The 20418-nt window shown below is 39.2% G+C and overlaps 2 protein-coding genes across 2 annotated transcripts in view; one reads left to right on the top strand and one right to left on the bottom strand.

The window, feature by feature from the left end:
- LOC105389834 (dedicator of cytokinesis protein 3) overlaps positions 1–20418 on the top strand; it is a 51830-nt gene that overhangs the window by 5915 nt on the left and 25497 nt on the right. Inside the window, exon 5 of the mRNA XM_048628858.1 lies at positions 19282–19396. Coding sequence (XP_048484815.1) covers positions 19282–19396 — 115 coding nt within the window. The remainder of the gene's footprint in view (positions 1–19281; positions 19397–20418) is intronic.
- On the bottom strand, positions 1125–16002 carry LOC105389817 (innexin inx3). Its single transcript, XM_011561004.3, has 9 exons — positions 15728–16002; positions 10083–10265; positions 4870–5066; positions 4250–4372; positions 3805–3900; positions 3613–3723; positions 3292–3428; positions 2591–2738; positions 1125–2292 (listed from the first exon to the last, which is right to left on the bottom strand). Exons 2-9 carry the CDS (start codon positions 10243–10245, stop codon positions 2107–2109), a joined length of 1161 nt encoding a protein of 386 aa, XP_011559306.1. The 5' UTR covers positions 10246–10265; positions 15728–16002; the 3' UTR covers positions 1125–2106.

The raw sequence follows: 20418 nt of genomic DNA, 5'->3' as shown, positions 1-20418 counted from the left end.
CGAACCCGGGACCTTCGGCATAGCAGTCAGGGCCACTAACCACTACGCCATTCGACCGTCAATACAATAATATGTCCCAGAGCATGCCACCGCCTACACAGATGAAAAAATGCTTCTGCTTATTTTTTTACATGATAAGTACCTACTTTGTATCATCAGAAATATCAATGTCAACCAACAAATGACCCATTTGTTGGTTGGCATGTAAACAAAGTTTAAATGTCACTTGTCAGTGTCATTTATGTTTTTTTTCGAGGCTAAGGCAATAGACAAAAATAAAAATTGAGCCTTATATGTGATGTCACTTCCGGTTTTAAAATAATTAACTTTAAAGTTAAAAATAACATGCAAAAATTAATGTATATACAAAATAAAAAAATACGGGTCCTCTAATTTTTTATAACCTTTCCGAATATGTAATAAAAATATAGGGTAAAGAAAATGAAATGTTGTCCATTATACGTCATCTCTATATTAAATCCTTGACAGATGTGTCAAAAGTCAACCAACAATCCCTGGTCATGCCACCCACTATTGCGAAATTGGCACTAAGTTTCTGTATTAAGTAGGTATTATACTTGTATTATTACAAGATTTTCCTTCCTTTACGATTGCAGTATTGATATTGATGAGCAATCTGTAACAACTTAACAGCAGAAACCATAATCTTTATCTTATTGGGTGGTTGCCTTACGTAATACACATAATTACGATACGGCCGATGAGTGAGTGTGAGTGTCGATGTTATGTGTGAAAGAATCATTTTCAAAGGGCATAAATTCTCTTCATCTTTGGCTTAAAAGCTAAGGTAATGGAGTTTGTTGTAAATAAAACACGTTTGTTGTATTTAAATTTGTTTATTTCAAAAGAAAAGCTGCAATACCATAATGATAAAGAGTTTGTCATAAAACAAAATTAATTTGCTGATTCATAAATCTATTCAGTTTTGTATACTATTTCAGAAAATATAAAATGATGATTACATAAAATCTTATCGTCTATTAATTATTCAAGTAAGTGCGCGTAATCTTCACATAATATGAGTAAATTTCTGTATATTTATTATGCTAACTATTATAATGATAAAAATTCATGAAATGATGAGAAAAGAAAACGATAGGATGTTGAAGCTAAATAAGATCTATTTTCTAAAACGTCATAATGTATATGGCTAAAATGACTTGATAATATCTTAAGCTAGGTACTATGTATTAACGTAATTATACATAACTAGACAAAATGAAGATTGGTCCTGTTTAGGAATGTAGTTTTTTTCGCTGGAAGACAGGAAATGCAAGACTGGTGTCCATAAGAGTTTACGCAAATACAACGATGATCCGAAACATACAATGGCACAATAATTTGAGTATACAATATTTACTAACTTTTAGTACCTTCATCTTGCACCGATGTCTTAAATACTACTTATGGAAATGCGTTATCCAGCATAGTGTATTGTCTTTATATTCGCATCAATCATAAATCTCTCACAAAAAGTGATTAGTAAACACAGGAGACCATTATCATTATTAGTTTGCGCGAGGGCAGTATTATTCCATTTCTACCTAATTACAGCTAATTTGTATCAAAACATTCAACTGGTATTAGCACATTATGTTAGTCACATTATAAATTCCCGAATTATAATTGCTACAGCAGTCTTCACCAATGTCTTTTATAAATCTATTAAATTCATTTTACATATTAAAGATCTTCACAAATTTCGCATTCCTTAACTATTTATTCACAAACGTCCAACATGCATCAAAAATATATTTTTACACTAAATTGAGACCTAAATTTAAAGCTCAAGCTTCGACGACGAAAGGCAACACGTGGCGGGAAATTTCATGTTTTTTTTCTTGTATCTTTACAAAATTGCCTAGTCTTACTACAAAGAGAATAAAAACGGAATGTATTTCTGCTTCCATATTGTAAAAGTATGGAGAGTTGTATGAAAATACGAGTGGGTTGCAAACGAGTATTCGTTTATCAGTAAGAGCAATACACAAAAGTCACAATTCATTTTTATTTTTTTTGTATGAAATCATATTCTGTGTCAGCTTTTATATTCGTGTACTGCTCTTACACACCGTATTGTGGATCTTACGTCTCAGTCTCCTTGGAGAACTTGTCAATGTCCGGGTATATGGGAGCCATCTCGAGGGTGGAGGGGGCCGAGGGGGCGTTGGAGCCGAGGTGCAGTCTCCGGGACAACTCGTCCAGCACCTCGCCGAACACTCGCAGCGACATGTTCTGACCGAGGAAGTGGAGCAGTAGGAAGTCGCCCACCTGTTAACAATAATTTTACCGTTAGTCTTTAGCATGTAATGGTTCAGGCAACAGCAATTCGTGAGTCTTATAACCGTCAGTGCAGTCGACTCTCCAAGTATAGTTATTCTATAGAGGGTTTAAGGTCTTATTAATTAGGAGATGAATTTGCAGTATACCAAAGACCAACCCACAAATACGTAGGACTCTCGAACAATCACTACATCCTTTTGACTTTCTTCTTCTCTTTTATCGCCCCTGATCCCGGCGTCTTCAACATAACATGTCACAATCACAATAAGCGTTTATTCCACTGTACCTGGGTCTTCCTGACCAGTGCCTCGACTCCGTTGGGTGTTCCGAAGCGGAAGCGGCGCTTCAGGATGGTCTCGCGGGTGCTCGGCATCAGCACCACCGCGGCCGAGTACACCAGCGCCAGCCCCGACACCACCGACAGGATTATGAACCTGGAAATAGATAGAAAGGGCCTTTAGTTTATGTGCCGAGAGATCTATATCCAGCTGATTGTTGGGTGATGAATTGATGATGATGATTCCGAAAGGATCATGCGGTAAGATTTGTTGGTGTGGCTGATCGATGAGGCGAATCTACAGTGTAATCAAGATTATTATCGATTCCATATAAGTTGATGTCGGAAATCGTAACAAAAACCATGCATCATTTGTCATGATTAATGGTACTTATAGCGTAATAATGTCTCGAAACTCGAAAGTGATAAAAAATTATAAGTATTCGCTAATAGCTATTTTGGGCCTTGTTCCGTAGTGTTTTTATATTCACACATTATAATCGCGAATCTTTACTCATTTTCTTACGTATTAAACTAACACACCTATTATTACCTAAGTATACATTATGTAGTTCACAGGTTTCTCAAAACAGAAATACACTACAATATGAATAGTCTTATTTTATGTCTGTATTCCTGAAAACTATAGGTAAATAATCTAAAATTCCTCAAAATAATTTAATCTGGCATGGATGAAGTACTGTACTTACCAGAACCACAGGAAGATGAAGATTTTCTCGTTAAGAATATTGAGGGCAAGAACGCAGAGGGCATCGTGCTTCTGGATCGTTCCGGAGGCACCAAATTTGTGGAATGTACACTTCGTGATCCTCGGGAAGATCTCGATCTGGAAATAGCAGATATTGGGCGTCATTTTACTAATTGTATTTATTTATAAAGAAAATAAATGCTCACGCAGCTGATTCATCTTATTACCTGAGTCAGGGTACAAACAAATAGGTATGAGTATAAGGCATAAGTCTTGACAAAGACATTCGCAACGTATGACTTATCGTGAATGTGCAACTTACCATAGGGTCTGTTCGTTGTTCCTGGTTCATGTTAGAGAACTTGACGACTTCCGTGCCGTAAGTCAAGAAGGCTCCTCCGAGGAACGTGTCCAGGAAGAAAATGTTGCCAACCTGACGAAAAGAAACATTAATAGTTAAAATTTAATCTCTAAAGATATTGGTGTATAAGATTTTTTTTAAAGCAGTACTTACGACATTAGCAAAGTTGAGAACTTCGCAGAAGAAGTAACCAAACGAGTAGGTGTTGTGCATGTGCAGGGTGTCCAGCAGATATTGCACCAATCGGCTCTGGAAAAATAACAATACATTACGTTATCACTTGTTTTACATTCGGTTAGTGGATGGTCAATAACTACTGTTTACTCAAACTCTGTTGTCCAGTTTTCCGCTCGAGTTATCGCTAAACTAGCTGTTAGTTCTCACAATTTGTCACATGTTGAATAGTTTGTGTAGTAGATATTTAGCATTTACTTACATCTTACCATCGGATTTAATCTGAGGATTAGGATTAGGTAAGCCCGCTGACTAAACAGTTCCGGTCCATGTATCTGAGATTCGATCATTCACTTAAATGCTACAATGGTTTGTCATTGCAATATAGACTTTTACTTTAATCCACTGCAAGTTAAAACTATACCTGTCGTTTGCTTCGGTCGTCTGCGATGTTGGCGACGGTTCCTCGGATGCCGTCAGAGATCATTCGCACCTTGCCCTCCTCCCAGTTCTTCCAGATCCAGTGCGGGATGTAGAAACAGAGGCCCTAGTAACAAAATTGGTACAAGAATTAATAAATTGATCTGTAGGTACGACGCATACGGAACTACGATGCGACATCAGTAAGCTTTCAAAAGGATACCTTTTTTGAGATCCGGAGTAAAACTGTTCAGCATTTATATTTTACAGCGACAATGCACCAATTACTTGCTTCCTTCTCGTAACTAGCTATATGTTTACTGCAACGGATTAGTAGCGCTCCCATCAACACAGCAGACAACTTCCTATTTTAAATTACATGCACTACTAATGCATTTTTCAGACATGCCTGTAATTTATAACTTTAACGACTAGTGACTATATACCAAGTAATAAATATTATGCACAAACCGGACTCTGCCCATGCGAAATTATTGCAACCGAATAGGAGTAAATCAGGAGTACGTGCTTGAATTATCGTAGAACGAGACTTCGATATTGTCAATAATGGGAATGTTTAAAGTGTTTGCCAAATATTTGTGTAGGTATGTGAGATGAGTTTACCTGGAAGAACAGCATGAAGGGCACCCACTGGTAGTAGGCGTGGATCCTCTTCTCCTCTTCATAGTCGTTGCCCAGGCCGGGGTGCACCATGCCGCTGCTGGGCCGGTTGGGCAGCGTGAACGTGTACGTGATCCAGCAGTACGTGTTGAGCACGTGAGTCGGCACGGCGCCGTCGTTGATGCACGATATGGGGTCCCCTGCAAACACACAAACGCTACAATCAAACTTTCTTCGTTACCCAACAATAATGTTTTCATCGCCTCGTGCCCTCGACATTGCACCGACAGCGGCGGCGGATGACGCCAATATCAACTTTAATGGCACTGCATCTGCCCCTACATCGCGACAAACGCGACCGCGCCTTCCGTCCGAAACCAGTCTTTATAATGTGTCCCATAAAGGATATAATAGACACTGTTTGCGAGTCTATACCTGCCTCATTTGTATCGGCCGTGACTCGGTTCACCTTGCCCGATGAGTTGTGAGGGCTCCAGAGGTATTTTATTGGGTCGGCGGCAAGCTTGGACGGACACTTTAGTTGGCTAACGATTTATTCCATTTTGAAACTTAATTTATAGATAGCTGGAACACTGTTGGTGTCTAATTCCAAGTGGACTTTGGGATGATTTAATGATGATGCCGATTTGGGAGGTAATGTAATCTGCATGTCAATGGGATTTGAGAATCTGGATTTAGGGCCATAACAAAGAGCAAGGCTTGGCCCATAATGGGATGCGTCATGATGCTGATGGTCGTCCTCTTATCGTCGGCTGACTGATGTTTTTTTAACGCACATGTTGTGTTGGTTGGTACTCACAAAAGGCATGATAACAAGTGACGGAAGACCCACATACATATTCTAGAATGGAAAGTGAATCATTTGCACAAGGAAACATTCGAACAATACCCATTGATGAATAGGGTGTCATATGTCTTCCCGCAAACGAGGCAAGCACTATTTACGAAAAGTTACAACAAATGCTGGCATGTTTACGACATAGAAAATAGAAAATTACGCAGCAAATTAGTAAATGCCTAACTTAGTAAATTATGGTTATTTTTAGCTATGTTTTTGGTCACTAGGTCATGTACTCTCACTGTCACACGTATTAGAAAATGAAGTACATATTTGTTAACCTAATATTTAAAAAGTAAGACACGTTGTTAGAAAATTTATTATAGTTAGTTTTGATTGAACGCAATGGCAATCTACGAATGATGACCGTCCATATATTATGGTACATAAATGGTTACCAATCAGCCTGTTGGTACTTTATAGAATACTAATAATGGTCAGTCAGATTTATTAGTATTTATTATGGCTACATTAATAAATTGTAGTCATGTCCCTACGAACATTTCAGTACATGTCGCTATGCAGATTTATACAAGCAATAATAGAATACAATACCATACAATCTAACCATGCAAAATAATATTTATAGTTTAAACAAAGTTTTCTTGTCGATATCGTGGTTTATGCTTAGGACCTATAAACAAAAAACTAAACAAAATCCAAAGGAACAGCAATCTTAACAGTGTTAGCCAAGTCCCATTATAGTTTGTGGAGGTAAGCTATGTGGTTTATGATCACATTGTGCACGTGTGATAAGGGCTCGCTATCGATTGGCTGATATTGAGCTCATGTTGGAGCTGCGGGCTCGTGATAGTAGGTCAGGGCGAGCCGCAGCATCTAGCAGCATTACTGGCAAGCTTTATGGACATGCCTTCGCAAATGTACCTCGTAATCACTAAAAAGTTATATTTGTTGTGCAAGCCGGTTGTTTCTAACAATAGTTTTAGTAACGCTGTTCTCCTTGCCTTAATGTTTAGTGTATACTTGGATAAATACTTGAGAAAAAATATGAAATAGATAAATGATTTCATTTCATCTTTCCATGTTTATCTTTCAATCACGTTAAATGATTATAATTATGGTTCAAGAGATATCATATTATTGTTTTTACAATTTGGGTTCATTCTCTATGTAAACAAAACCCTGGGCAATATTCAGAAACATAATTATTAAGCAATAGTTGTCGCAATATTAACTTGAAACCTGCAGCAAAATTCCATGTAAGTTAAGCATGATGTGTGCATTTATGGAAATGGGGAACACCCAAATATTCCGAAAAACTTTTTTCCGAATTTGATAACCCCGAATATGTAATTTACGAAATATTGCAATACCGATTTTTTTAAATACCGAATTATAATAATCACGAAAATAATAATTTCGAATATTATAATCACGAATATTGATATTACGATTGTTAAATATACGAATGTTAAAAAATACGATTACTTTAAAATACGAAAAATAAAATACCGATTTATTATAATCACGAAAAAGTCAAATCCCGATCGGAAATATGATAATTCGTGATTTTGACAAAAAAACATAAACGTCTTTAAAACTTTAGAACCAAAACCAAAAGATAGGTGCGACGACGAGCAAAGCGAGGAGGAGCGTGTTAGGTGCACATAGATATCGAAAAACAAAGCGGAGCGCAGCGAAGCGGAGCGGAGCGTTTCAAATATAGAGCAAAACAATTGCTAGGATTTTTATGGTGTTTAAACTTAAAAACCTTAGGACCTAAACCTAAAGATAGGTGCGACGACGAGCAAAGCGAGGAGGAGCGTGTTAGGTGCACATAGATATCGAAAAACAAAGCGGAGCGCAGCGAAGCGGAGCGGAGCGTTTCAAATTTAGAGCTAAACAATTGCTAGGATTTTTATGGTGTTTAAACTCAAAAACCTTAGGAACTAAACCTAAAGATAGGTGCGACGACGAGCAAAGCGAGAAGGAGCGTGTTAGGTGCACATAGATATCGAAAAACAAAGCGGACCGTTTCACATAATATAGCTTAAAAAATATTGTTTTTATACGCATTATTCATATAACCATTTCTTGTTAACTAAGAAACATTCGGGAATTTGTATTTTCGGAATATTAAAACTTCGGGATTCGTAATTTTAACAATTCGATATAATAAAAAAACGTACTTTTGAAACATCGAAATAATAATATTCGGAAAATTGACTTTCGTCATTTTAATAAATGTGTTGTTTGAAATTTCGTTTATAAACTATTCGTGATTTTCGTTATTCGGAAACTTAAAATTCGGGATTGTGAATTATTCGGAACTATGAAATTCGAAATTTTAAAAATCGTTATTTTCATATTCGTAAAAAAGTAATTCGGAATTATGTAGTGTACCCATGGAAATGTAACTTACACAGCAGTTTTATTTATTAATAAATTAATGGTATCACAGTCATGTATCATAATCATAAACTAGATAACCCAAGTTTAAAAGTCGTGTAGTTTTGCGCAACCAAGCGTAGATTGAGAGTAAAGATAACGATGACTTTGACAGTCAACTGTTTTTGTGCCTCAAAGTTTGTTGCAATTCTCACCGGCGCGGTTCTCACACGCCTCCTTAGCAACAGCACCTTTACAATAGCGAATGTTTGCATTTCAACGTTGTGATTAGCCGCATGTGCGATTTGTTTATACGAGTAGTTGCAGATGATCACGAACCGCCACGTTGCTAGCACCTGACAAAACTGTCGACGTAGCCTCAACTCAGCCTGGCTCATAGCAACAGATGATGTCAACGCCATGCGTACTGACCTGAACTAGTCTGAGATAAGCTTCGAGCTATGGTAGGTAGGTCTGTTTACTAATCTCAATCAAAATTACAATCAAAATTTGCCTATTGCAAATTGCAAGCAGTTAATATCATCTAAAGTGTAGGTATAAATAAAAATTATGTGGTTAATTGAAAAAGCCAAAACTAAACTAAACTTCGTTAAGTCTACCTAAGTAAAACGTTTTCAGTGTGCAAAATAAAATGTAAATAGTAATTAGAGCCTATTGTTCGTTTCGTACATTGTGTATTTGTGTTACAAATTCGGTCAAGTAATCACTTCTACATTCTACATGCACGTCATACTTTAATACTATCAGTAGTTTATAGGTTAGTTAGGTGTAAGTTGTCCAAGGGTCTTATACATTTCATTCGATCCAATTGAGAGCACGTGATAAACATTACAATTTACAATGAGATACATCTAGTTGAGCTTATCGTTCTAATTGTTTCAGTCTTGAGCTGCAGTACTGATTAGTATTGAATTGCATGCTCTATATGATTACGTCATGCAGTCTTACCCCCTTATTCATAGAGAAGTTACAATACGTTTTAACTAATAAACTGTTTTGTCCCTTTCTCTCAAAGAACAAATTGTTCATTGTCGGAGAGGGACAAAACAGTTTATTAGTTAAAACGTATTGTAACTTCTCTATGAATAAGGGGGTTAGAATCTGAGATTAAATATTACAAAACCTTTATGCCCTGCATAATTACAAACCAATGAGGTCTGCATTATAGTCATTCAAATATATATAAGTACATTTAAGAATTGCTGACAACTGACGTAAAGTATACATAATTTGCAGTTTAGTTACACCGTGTAAATCCGCAACCAACTTAACATTAATGCTAATATGTGCTTTGTCGAGAATAGTCGAGATTGTTAGGTGCCCTACATTTCAAATTAAAATTACTTCGGTCGTAAGTATGCATATTTCCTAATGGTCATTAAAGTCATCATGATAATGAATTAACTACGTTCCGCAAAATATTCAGGGTTCTTTCCTATTATAGTCTCATTGAGACAAAATGTGATTGGCGAAACTATACTAATTTTGCCGCCTCTGTATTTATTTGCTCAACAATTCGTTGATAGTACTGTTGTCGAGGGGTTTCCTCGCGTCGATTGTTAGCACCTGAACAACGGCCTGAAAATGACTCATCAATACCGTAAACCGGTGATCCCCGAAAGGAAGTAGAACTGTTATGTCTTTGTTTCTCCGTGACGTCTCAATCGTGCTTAATTAACGTTCATCAGGTCAGCCTCAGATCAGTAGGAGAAAATAATTAGACTAACTTTCACTATTTGTTGAGTTTACGTTTGTTGAATGTAATGCCTTTTCTCTCAAAAGTTCCACTCCAAATATGCTGTCAGGTGCAAAAAGCAATAGAAAATGTAAATATTTCACATATTTCACGCGGCCTATTGTTTGTTGTTCACGCGTCACGCCGGTTAATGGGGAAACATGGAGCTTTGTTTACTTTGAGCGCAAATGTTTTGTGGAAAAGCAGCGGTGAGGTCAACGATTTGTTTAATTAGGTGAGTGTTTGACTTACCGATGAGGTTGTTGGCGGTGACGAGGATGCAGCAGAGGAACAGGATGGCGGAGGTGATGCGGTAGTGCATGCGGAACACCATGTTGTCGATCACCGCCTTGTCGATGAGGTAGCGGACCTTCACGAAGCCCGCCACCGACGACACCAGACCGAACACCGTCATCTTGATGTCTTTTTAGATCACTGTAACAAGAGAAAACAAAAACTAATTAGATACAATACAACAGTGGACCCATATATCATAGCGAGGGCTAGGGCAGGGACACATAAATAAGATACTGCTTCTACAAATACCAACGAGACAAGTGCCATACGCGGCCTAAAATAAATTACATCGTATACGGTAATTTTATTACGTGCGGAGATAGAAGCAATGTGTGTAACAGCTGTGTGTTGATGCGATGCGCGTTCATTTCGGTTGTTTTGTTTTATTTATAAACAAATCATCTATTTTCTATCGGGGCATTTCCTTTGTCTCGCAACGATCATTCGCTAATGGTTGGTGAAAGATCGGAGATGGTTACCGTTAGTTGGTCAACTGTGGTCGAGAACGCGCGCAGCTCCTCTCCTCAATCAATGACCTCTCAGTATAATTTACCGGCGCGGCTACCTCACGCCCACGCCCTCACATTAAAGCACTGCCTCCGTCACTTTTAAAAACTAATAGTTTCTAGTCGGCTCTTAATGATCTCGCACGGATCTAATATTGAGATGGACGGTCACGTGTTATGTTATTGAATGTTCATCGTTAACTTTTTGCGAGAGGTGTCTAATTCTGCAGTGTCTCAATTGATATAGTTACCTCCCATATTAGGATCAATTACCTCCTAATTGATGCTATGTGATCCTCATTGAGTCTCACATGAAATATGATTCTACCGAAGTAAAAGATGCCTTAGAGACAATTCATCCAGTCAAATGAATTCAGCCTTGGTGACTTCTTGATCTCGATCCTACGCACTATAGCATGTCCGACACGTCGTTATTTAGGTCGCCCGCACAGGGCAACATGTTAATGGATGGTTGAAATTCATTCCGAATAGTCTAGCGTTTGACTAGCAACTATATTTTATTGAGCTACTAGCCTCAGCGACTTGCTGATGAAATGTGGTTTTATGAATTGCTTTACAATTGCTTCGTCCAATTTGTGGCATCGCGCAGGTTGCTCCCTCGACGTGTGCTATAAATAGTCGGGTAGGTTAGATGGTGTGCTGGTGACTGACGTTCCTTGCTGAGATTACGATTTTGCGGGTGGATGTGTTGGTTGGTGGCGGCGGCGGCGGCGGCGGTGCGCGGCGCAGGCCGGGTCGCTGACCGCTGCTCATGCGCCTCCTGCGTCTCGGCGAACCCCCGCCTCGCGTCGCGTCTCCGTTCCTGTTCTGATGCATCGCATGGCAACGCGAATTTACGCGGAAACCAGTTTCTCTGCGACAATCGCCGCCTGCTTTGCACGTCGCGATCGAGAATCGATTAGTTTCGGTTAGGCCGCTTTATGTTTGTGCTGTGATTTGTGCTCGCAACGCTATGTTTGTGGCTCAAATCAAGCTATAATTTAATAAGGTTAATTACTTAATTAAAACTCATTTAAAATACTGCATTTTATGTAATGAGGTCTTAAATACGTTTTATGATTTTTGTTGAAGTTACAACAATGCAACGTTTGACTGATAATGGTGAGCGCGTGGTGGGGTATGGGATGGCTGCCTGCATTCCTCGGTTTATGACAGGCAAACAACGCGCGCTCCATGCCGGCCCTGAACCTGCATTGTGCCGCACTTAGGGAATACAATCCCGGCCTTTATTTGGGATCCCGGGATTTCGGGACTGGATGAAGACAATCCCGGGATCCCGGGATAGTCCCGGGATTAAGGTCACAAACAAAAACACGTGTAATGAATCAACGTTTTTAGGTTTATTGGAGACACAGTATTTATAATTTAACTTTGTCAGACCATACTTAGTTGAAAAAATTATATACTTCTTAAAAAAGATAAACAATAGGCTGCTTGACTCTTTTTTAAAGTAGGTCTAATATTATTAATAATTTCTCTATTAGACCAAACAAAATAATCTATTATTTTTTTGGACCTAAGGTGGGTCTACGCTAGACGAACCGAGCAAGAGCGGAGCCATTCAAGGTTTCGTCGTTCACGGTGTCAGGTGTGGACTTATGTACAACGAACCTACAACGATCACTGTCCTCGAACACTGCGAGCGCGAAGCAAAACCCTTTGTGTACGTCAAAAAACCGACAACAGGCGGAACGCAGCCGAGCAACGAACGAAATGTTCGCAGTGCGCTCGTTCGAGGCTTGTAGGTCGGTCCACACTATACGAATTGTGTTCGGCTCGTGCTCCGCTCGTGCTCGGTTCGTCTAGCGTAGACCTACCTTTGCCAATTGCAAAACTTTAACTTAAAAGTTCTATTTTTCATAAACAGGTGAAAACGGTGTCAGCCATATTTGTTTATAAATTATCACATCTGTGACGTCACACGGGTAGAAAACAATCATTTGACATTTAACTAATGACAACAAAGCTACGAGAATACCCTTACATACTAATTTACCCTTTTTTGTCAATCCCGAAAATCCCGGGATTGGCAAATTTTAATCCCAAAAATTTCGGGACTGGAAAATGACCGGGATCCCGGGATCCCGGGGAGCGGGATCCCGGGCTTGTATTCCCTAGCCGCACTACATCCTTGCCTGTTACCAACTTGTTAGCTTTATGTAAGCCGCCTCAACAATCTCAATAGTGGACATTCAAAAGCGATATATGTTTTGTTCTCTTTATCATCGTCGGTTTACCACATAACTGGTGGCCTGTACCTAAGGATAAAGAGAGATCCATTATAAATATTATCTTTAAAAGATTCTCTATAATCACAAGCACAGATGGAATAGGTGGTAAGGCCACTTAATTGCTGAGCAACCCGCGGTGCACTTCCATAATTGACCGGTTTTTAGTGGTCAAGTTATCAGCTGCCGCCTATTTAGAGACGAGCACGCGTGGCCTGGCCACTCGGCTCAATGGACACTAATTACGGGAGACTGCAGCGCCGGCGACTCATCTCCATTACACTACCTGGACTTCACTTTGTATGCAATACGGAAAACCTCGTGGGAAAAGAATGTCAAAAGCTCCGGCCGGCAAGACAATGGCGTTCAATGCGCTGCGAACAAAAACGCTTCGTTACCTGCCTCTATTGGTGTCTATAAAGCCTAATATCTGTAATAGTAAGAGCGTGTCGGATTGCTTCGGCCGATCAGTGTGTTGCCTCGTGTCGTAACTCGGCCGCCAGCGAGCAGTGTGCGGTGTCGCGTTGGAAGTAATTTACGAGTAACGCGGGCTCTCCCGCCCCGTGGCAGTTTGACGGCTGCAGCCAGCTCGCCCTCGGTGGCGGTGACGTCTCATCATCTCGCTCATGTCTAACACAATTAACTCCCATTGACTGGTGGAACTGGTCCGCCCCCCCGCGCCCCGCTACCGTTGTTTACATTGTTATCTACAATACTTAGCCCCACCACAGCGTTAACCCGACTCGAGTATTTCACCAGCTTTTTACATCGGAATTTTAGAATGTTCCGTTCGATAGATAGATGGAAGACTTGGGAGATTTTTTACTACATATTTATTCACGAGTACTTACTTGATAAGATAATATTTTAGGACCGGTCGGATATCGTAACACATGTATGTGACTCTACCGTCTGTTTTTTGTCACTGATAGTGTGGTTATTAAGTCATACGGAAACAAGCTTCGGAGTACTTTGTGGTTGCGACAGTGGAGTAACGGATTGAATTTCATAAATATATATACGGGTTGCCGAAGACTCTTTTGATATAATTATAAGTTCCTAAAAATATATTTTAGGTACCAGAAAATAAGGTCATCAGCACAAGATTACTTTGAAAATCCTTCGGATATAAGATCCCTCAAGTGATGCTTTGTTTAATTGCCATCGCGTGTATAAACGGTACGCAAAGATGATTCCCTTTATCGTGGGTACAGCGATGAACTTCGAACCTGCCGACGTATCTGGTTATGTGGTGCAATCAATAATGAACCGTATATGTTTGTTAAAAGAGACATACTCATGACATGATAAGTTTGTAGGTTCGTTTAGAGGTTATCGTCCGATGGCGCCCGGGAACATCGCGATGCAGGTGGCGCGCGCGCTCCGTGACCAGAATTCAATGACTGTGACCTGTTAAAGACGAGCTATTTTGTCCAACTTTACCGAGAAACATGCACGGTACAGGCTGGACGTGCAGTGCTTGTTCAACTCGACCGTAGTCCGCGGCGTCTGGCTAGAGCTAACACGGTCATTTTGGTCACGTAATGCAACATATTTCCAATCTATCTGACTTATATTTTGTTCCCAGTACTTTTCTAATCCTTTAGTAAACACCAGAGTGTGCCCAAATAGTACCTACGTAGTATCTAGTTCGCAGTAAGCCATGGCTCCAATTGACCCGTCTAATAAATCAATTGATAGTCTCTCGTCCATCTTAGAAAAGGGCTATTTCATACTGAGCTACTATCTCTCATGTATTGAAATAATATACGAAAATAATGATTATAATTATAATACGTAGTGACATTGAGATGTTTTAATCAAATACAGCATTTGTACAGACAAATATAACCTACTTATTTTAACAAGACAATGATAAGAGAGATTTAATTACATAGGTAGGACCTACATACAAGCTGCAAAATCTAATCATGAGCAGACATAAGAATGTCCGGAAGACAATTATTTTCTGGTCATAAGTTGTTTAATTGTTTGCATGTATCCGGGTTTGACTAAAATTGGTTAGGTCAAGTGCTTATGTTGCTCGTATAATGGTCGTTTTGTGTGGTGTTATGAACGTGTCCTTGAATGAAGCTTCTTCAGTGATGCTCCGTGGACCATGACGCTCATACCACGTGCTATCCAAAACAGTCCACTTGACTCGCGGGCCATTCTCACAAATTAACAACACTTAAAAATAAATTGTCTTATCGAACATCTTTGGGACGACACGGCTTGGGCAATCACGTCAGGAAATAAATTGTCCTTTTATTTCTCAATTCAGTTAGCTAATTGTCCGTTTAGCGCTTTATTTGCCAGCTGAGCTGTATGTGTTGTTTTGTTTGTGTCTCTACAAGTAAACGGTCTCATAGTGATATAAAATGTTGTCTGGCGCAAACATGTGGTGTTATTTGTGTACAGATTGCTTGGCACCGCTAAAGTCCTTTGTCCATTCTATTCAAATGTTCCCCGCGAAGGGGAGTCGTCCTGCCCCATTTGCCCGCCGCTCAGGTAAATGGGGACAGCCGGCGACTCGGCTACCTGAGGGCCACTACCTCTTTCTCTAACTACTCAATAATAATGTCTTCTCAGCTGTATCTACATAATTAATAGCATCGAACCAAACTTTCTGTCTCATTCATTACTTACTGTTTTCATTTCTAGTGGAGGGTCTCAAGAAAGCGGGCAGAATAAAAAAGAACGGGGATGACTATGCACAAGGCTTTTGTTCCCTGCGCATACCCATATGTATGCCTGTCAAACGGCATTCCTCACGTCGTCGTCGATACGTGTTATGCACGCTTCGAATCTCTTGTTAATCTTAATTTTTAGTAAATCTACTCACCTTTTTAAATCTAACAGTTCTTTTCGAACGGCTCCGGTTTTCCAAACTTAATGTTCACAGGTTTAGTTTTTACCACAACATCACAAATATCAGCTTATAATTCTGATTACACGTTTTCACATCGGGTTTAAGTCATCGTATTAGCAATTTGAGGCAAAGCAAAAACAGTTACAATAAAGTGAAACAGATTTGAGTAAAACGAGTAGCTGTATGATGGCGGGCGGCGTACACCAGCCCCGCTCGGATCGGGCACACGAACTGGAAAGTGCAGCCGGTCTCTTGCTCTCGCGCACCTCACTACCGAACTGTGCGCGGAGTGCGTGCCCGCTAGCCGTCTCTTTCTGCCCCGCCGCCGCGCACTGCTTCACTGACATTGTCCCTCTCTTTCTCGGAGTCCGAGCCAATGCACAGTAGTCAGTAGCGAGAACCCAATGGTGCTTTGAAGTTTAAGAAGAACGAGTTCTGTCGCGCGGGTCTTGGCCTGATCCGTCTCGCTTGGCTTTTTCTCTCGGGAGTCAAAACTTTAAAATGTTGAATAGCAATTTTTAAGTAAGATTTATATACAACAAGTTCTGGCTCCATAAAGAGACAATAGCCTGAAGCTATAGATTAAAATTATAATTAATCATCTGAGTTCGCGTAACTTGGTGTCGGCGCTCAAATTTGTTTGAAATGGGCATTTTTAATTGAGCATTTCTTTAATAATATAAATTATGATGTTATGGTTATAGGATAGGGACTTTCAAATTCATCGAATATGAATCGCATAAATTAATTAAGTCACTGTTATGATAGTCAGTGTGGTCTAATTAGTAGATATTATGGTGATTAGTAGAATTAACTAGTTTTAATTTTGTAGTATAAAAAATACAATAATGAAGCCAGGCATTACATTTGGAATTTGATATGAAAACTAAACCTAATATCTACTGCCTACCTAAACAAAATTTAAAGTTTTTTCATATTAATATGTAGTTTCTTAAACCTATACAAATACATTCAAAAATGGGCATTTATCATGGTATAGCAAAAAAGCTGGCATCAGGTTTTATTTAATTTTGAAAAAACAAGCTTTTATGGTATGACTAAATAAATTAGTTATTTAGACCTGAGGTCGCTGTGCCTAGGATATTCACAAACTGGATGTACCGGTTTCAGCGACATACAATTAAGACCTAAGGAATTTGAAATTTCAATTGAAATCTTAGACGGTTTTAGAGTTTTTAACGAAGATATTAATTAATAGCGCATTTGCGTTTGGTAAAGTTTGGTTAAAGTCAATATTGGACATCTATTAGTGCCATGTTATGCAACGAAGCCAATGACACAGCAGTACAAAGCTCAATCATCACAGCACTCATGATGACTACTTAGCTAAATGACTCTGCTAAATCTGACTATTGAGTCCATTGTTAATTTGGACAAGGCAAAATACTGAGCCAAATACCTGGCAAGGAAATAAAAGATTCATCAGCATCATAGCTTGTGGATATTTCTATTAAGGTGACAACATGCCACTGAAAAACTTTAGTCTTTGTCTGAACCAAATTAGCTATTCACTGTTCTTCCTGAAGGCTCATCTTAAGGTATGACAATAAAGGCCATTATTGATCAGCAGGCGGAACGGCTTCGGTTGCAGGTCGGTAACAGGTTTGGCGACCTTTCTTCGTTGCAGAGCTCTGTGTCTCTCTGTTTGCATAATAAACTAGCCGAATTAGTGGACCGTCACGTTTGCTTGTCTCACGATATTGGTCGTTATTGTATTTCAAATATTTGAGCTATCCATTTCAGGTGACTGTCTTTACAGTAAATCGTGATTCGCATGGTTGGCTTCACTCTGCAGTGCTTGCGTTGCAAAGATTTCATAAGCTATTGCGTCATAAGATGTAATTAAATGTACAAAAAATGAATTGCTGTGCATTTTCCTCCCATGCACTTATACATATTTATACATATTCCGTGTATATAGGCTTGTATGATCGTATGTACCTATTGTTCTTCCCGACTTTGTCTTTCAATAGTGTGAAATCTACAAAAGGAATTTCAGTTTTCTCATCGGCGTGTTTCACATATAACTAATTAATTACACAACATTTTCACCTGTATCCGCTTGTGATACAGTCCAAATTTTAATATTTGCACATTTTGATTTCGTTCTCTGTACCAAGTTTTTCTTGTACTTCATTAGCATTTTATTCTTTATTATGTTGGGGTTAAAGATTAATTCCAAATCATGATGAGGAGGTTGGCATGCGATCCTTTCGATTGATTGAAAGCTCGAGCTCCAACGATGTTACGTGTCCGATTATCATCCGTTCATCTAATTTAGCTTTTAAAATAGTTTGTCTTATAACCATTGTTAAAGCTTCGCCAATCGTTTGCAATTTTCTACGCCACTCCGGAATGATTACTAAATCGGGTTTTAGAAACCATTTTTGTGTTCTTTGTACTCGTAGTCGTGTTTATTTTAGCTTTAAAATAATCAATAATTTAAGGCTTCTTGTCTGATTAATATGAGTAAACTATAAAAAAGCTCTTGGAAATGAAACTTCTACAAACGGATCCGGCAAACTTTAAATATTTGTCAAGTGATTCATGGTATTCACACGCTGTTGCCATTCGAGCGTTGCGGTTTTTTTCTTAAAAGAATTGCCATTCGCTGACTCCCTTATATGAATTTAAATTTGGCACCGTCAGGTCGACTTGCTATTCTAAAGTAGCTTCCTTTTAAGGTTTATAGTTAAAATAAGATCTTGATATTCTAGTCGGGGCTTGTAACAAGTTGTAGATTTTCAATGATATGTCTCAATCAAACGAGATTTAAGTTTTACGAGCAACGATATGATCTCTTGAGGCAATAGACCTATCGGGTGCCAAACATTGTGCTACTGGTTTAAAAAAAGCTCGGTTGGGTAATAATGAAATATTGTCTAGTTTGTATAAGTTACTTAGCTTAACTTAGCTTATTTACATTGCTGTAAAGATTTGATATCAGGTCTTCTCCACACATACTTAGATTACTGAAACTAAGATAGGTAAAAAAGTTACATTTGACAAACAAAACGTATATAATTTCCTGTTAAGCGTTTTTTCGTATTCTCAGATTTTATAGTGATTCACGTTGGTGGCCAAACCGCAGCATGGTGAAGGTAAGACTTTCTCTTGGTGGAATGAATTTGCAATTTAGGGCTCTGAGAATTTATTGCGGCACTAATATGCCAAAGTTCATTCCTCTTAACTTGTTGAATGCTTTGCGTTTATGATAAACTTAATATGACGGAGTGTGATGCACTAGAGTAGTTCCACCGAGTGACATTATATGAATTGTAGGTACACTATTTAAGTCCTATGCACCCTGGGTGTTAATCAGCTGACGCTTATTTATCTATCTGGCGAATTCTTTGAGCAAGGTCAAAAACCCTAGTGCCTCTTCATTCGATTCAACCTTTTCACGTTACAGCATAACTTCTGGCTGGTTGTGGTGCTATACTGATGTGCCGTACATTTTATTCATTCATTATGTATGTTCTAACGGCGGTTTCCCTTGTCTGCAGGAAGCTGGGTCTGGAGCTGGTGCCGCGGCGGGGCGCGGAGGCGGTGGACCCCGAGGAGATGAGCCTCGTGGACCTGTACCGGACCCACGTGGAGAGCGCCGAGAGAGCCGCTGCCGTGAGTGTTCAATCTATGTACTTACTTACCTTACACAATCCTTAGCATCTGACATAACTTGTATTCTGATGTTATGGTACAAAGTAACAACTATGGTGGTACTACGGCGGGTGTTTAAGTCTGACCGACAGAATTTAGAAGTTCACCAATATGGGGACTATTCATGATCAAATAAAGGTGAATTATGGGTGCCGTAAGGGTTTAGAAGGACGGGGGTTTTATTTTGTGTTGCATATGCATGTGAAATTGGTCTCCCACGCTTTCTTAATTGTATCTTAACGGGCTGTGAACGATTGTAGACTTTTGATATTGACGAGGTATGTAAAGTATGTATCCTGCAATATTATACTTAAGGCAGCTCAGAGGTAAAACGGATCAAAATTTCATCCTTTACTTCACAGCTGAGATTGTGTAACAAAACAGGGCTTTACACATTCCCCAAGTGCATTGTAGGTTGGTACTTAAATTCTACACTTGACCTATGGCATTACGTTCGTATAGCAACGAGTATGAACCTATGCGAAAGTCACGATCGCAGAAATTCCTGAGAAGAGCCAGTCCGTTTCTTTGTGCTCATGAAGGGCATCAAAAAAGGACAAGAGTTGGATATTAAGGCATTAATCACCGACACGCAATGTTCAAATTGATTGATGGGGAAAGTTGAGTTGGGAAAGGATTACGTAGTTATTTATGGCCAGTCTACTTCTGCCGGGGACAAGGTAAAGAAGTCGTAAGCTCCTGGTGGACTACCTGCGTGGTGTAATTGAGGCGCAAGTACACTTCAATCAAACATTTCCGTGAAGCAACTAGGCAACGCCAGGGGCCGAAACAAAGCCAATTTGCTTAAATATTGCCCCTTGACCTTAACCGCATAGACAAAGTGGAGAGAGACATTACTATGCAGATATTTCGCATATATTAATATTTTAAGACGCCTGCTTTCTTACGGTAGATTATATTTGGTTTTAGAATTCGGCTTTGGGTCGATATTGCTGTTCAGGTTGTGATAAAAAAATATAACT

The sequence above is a fragment of the Plutella xylostella genome, chromosome 22, assembly GCF_932276165.1.
Source record: "Plutella xylostella chromosome 22, ilPluXylo3.1, whole genome shotgun sequence".
In the NCBI taxonomy this organism is placed as follows: Eukaryota; Metazoa; Arthropoda; class Insecta; order Lepidoptera; family Plutellidae; genus Plutella; species Plutella xylostella.
The sequence above is the reverse complement of the archived record's forward strand: the minus strand, read 5'-3'. Positions and strand labels throughout refer to the sequence as shown.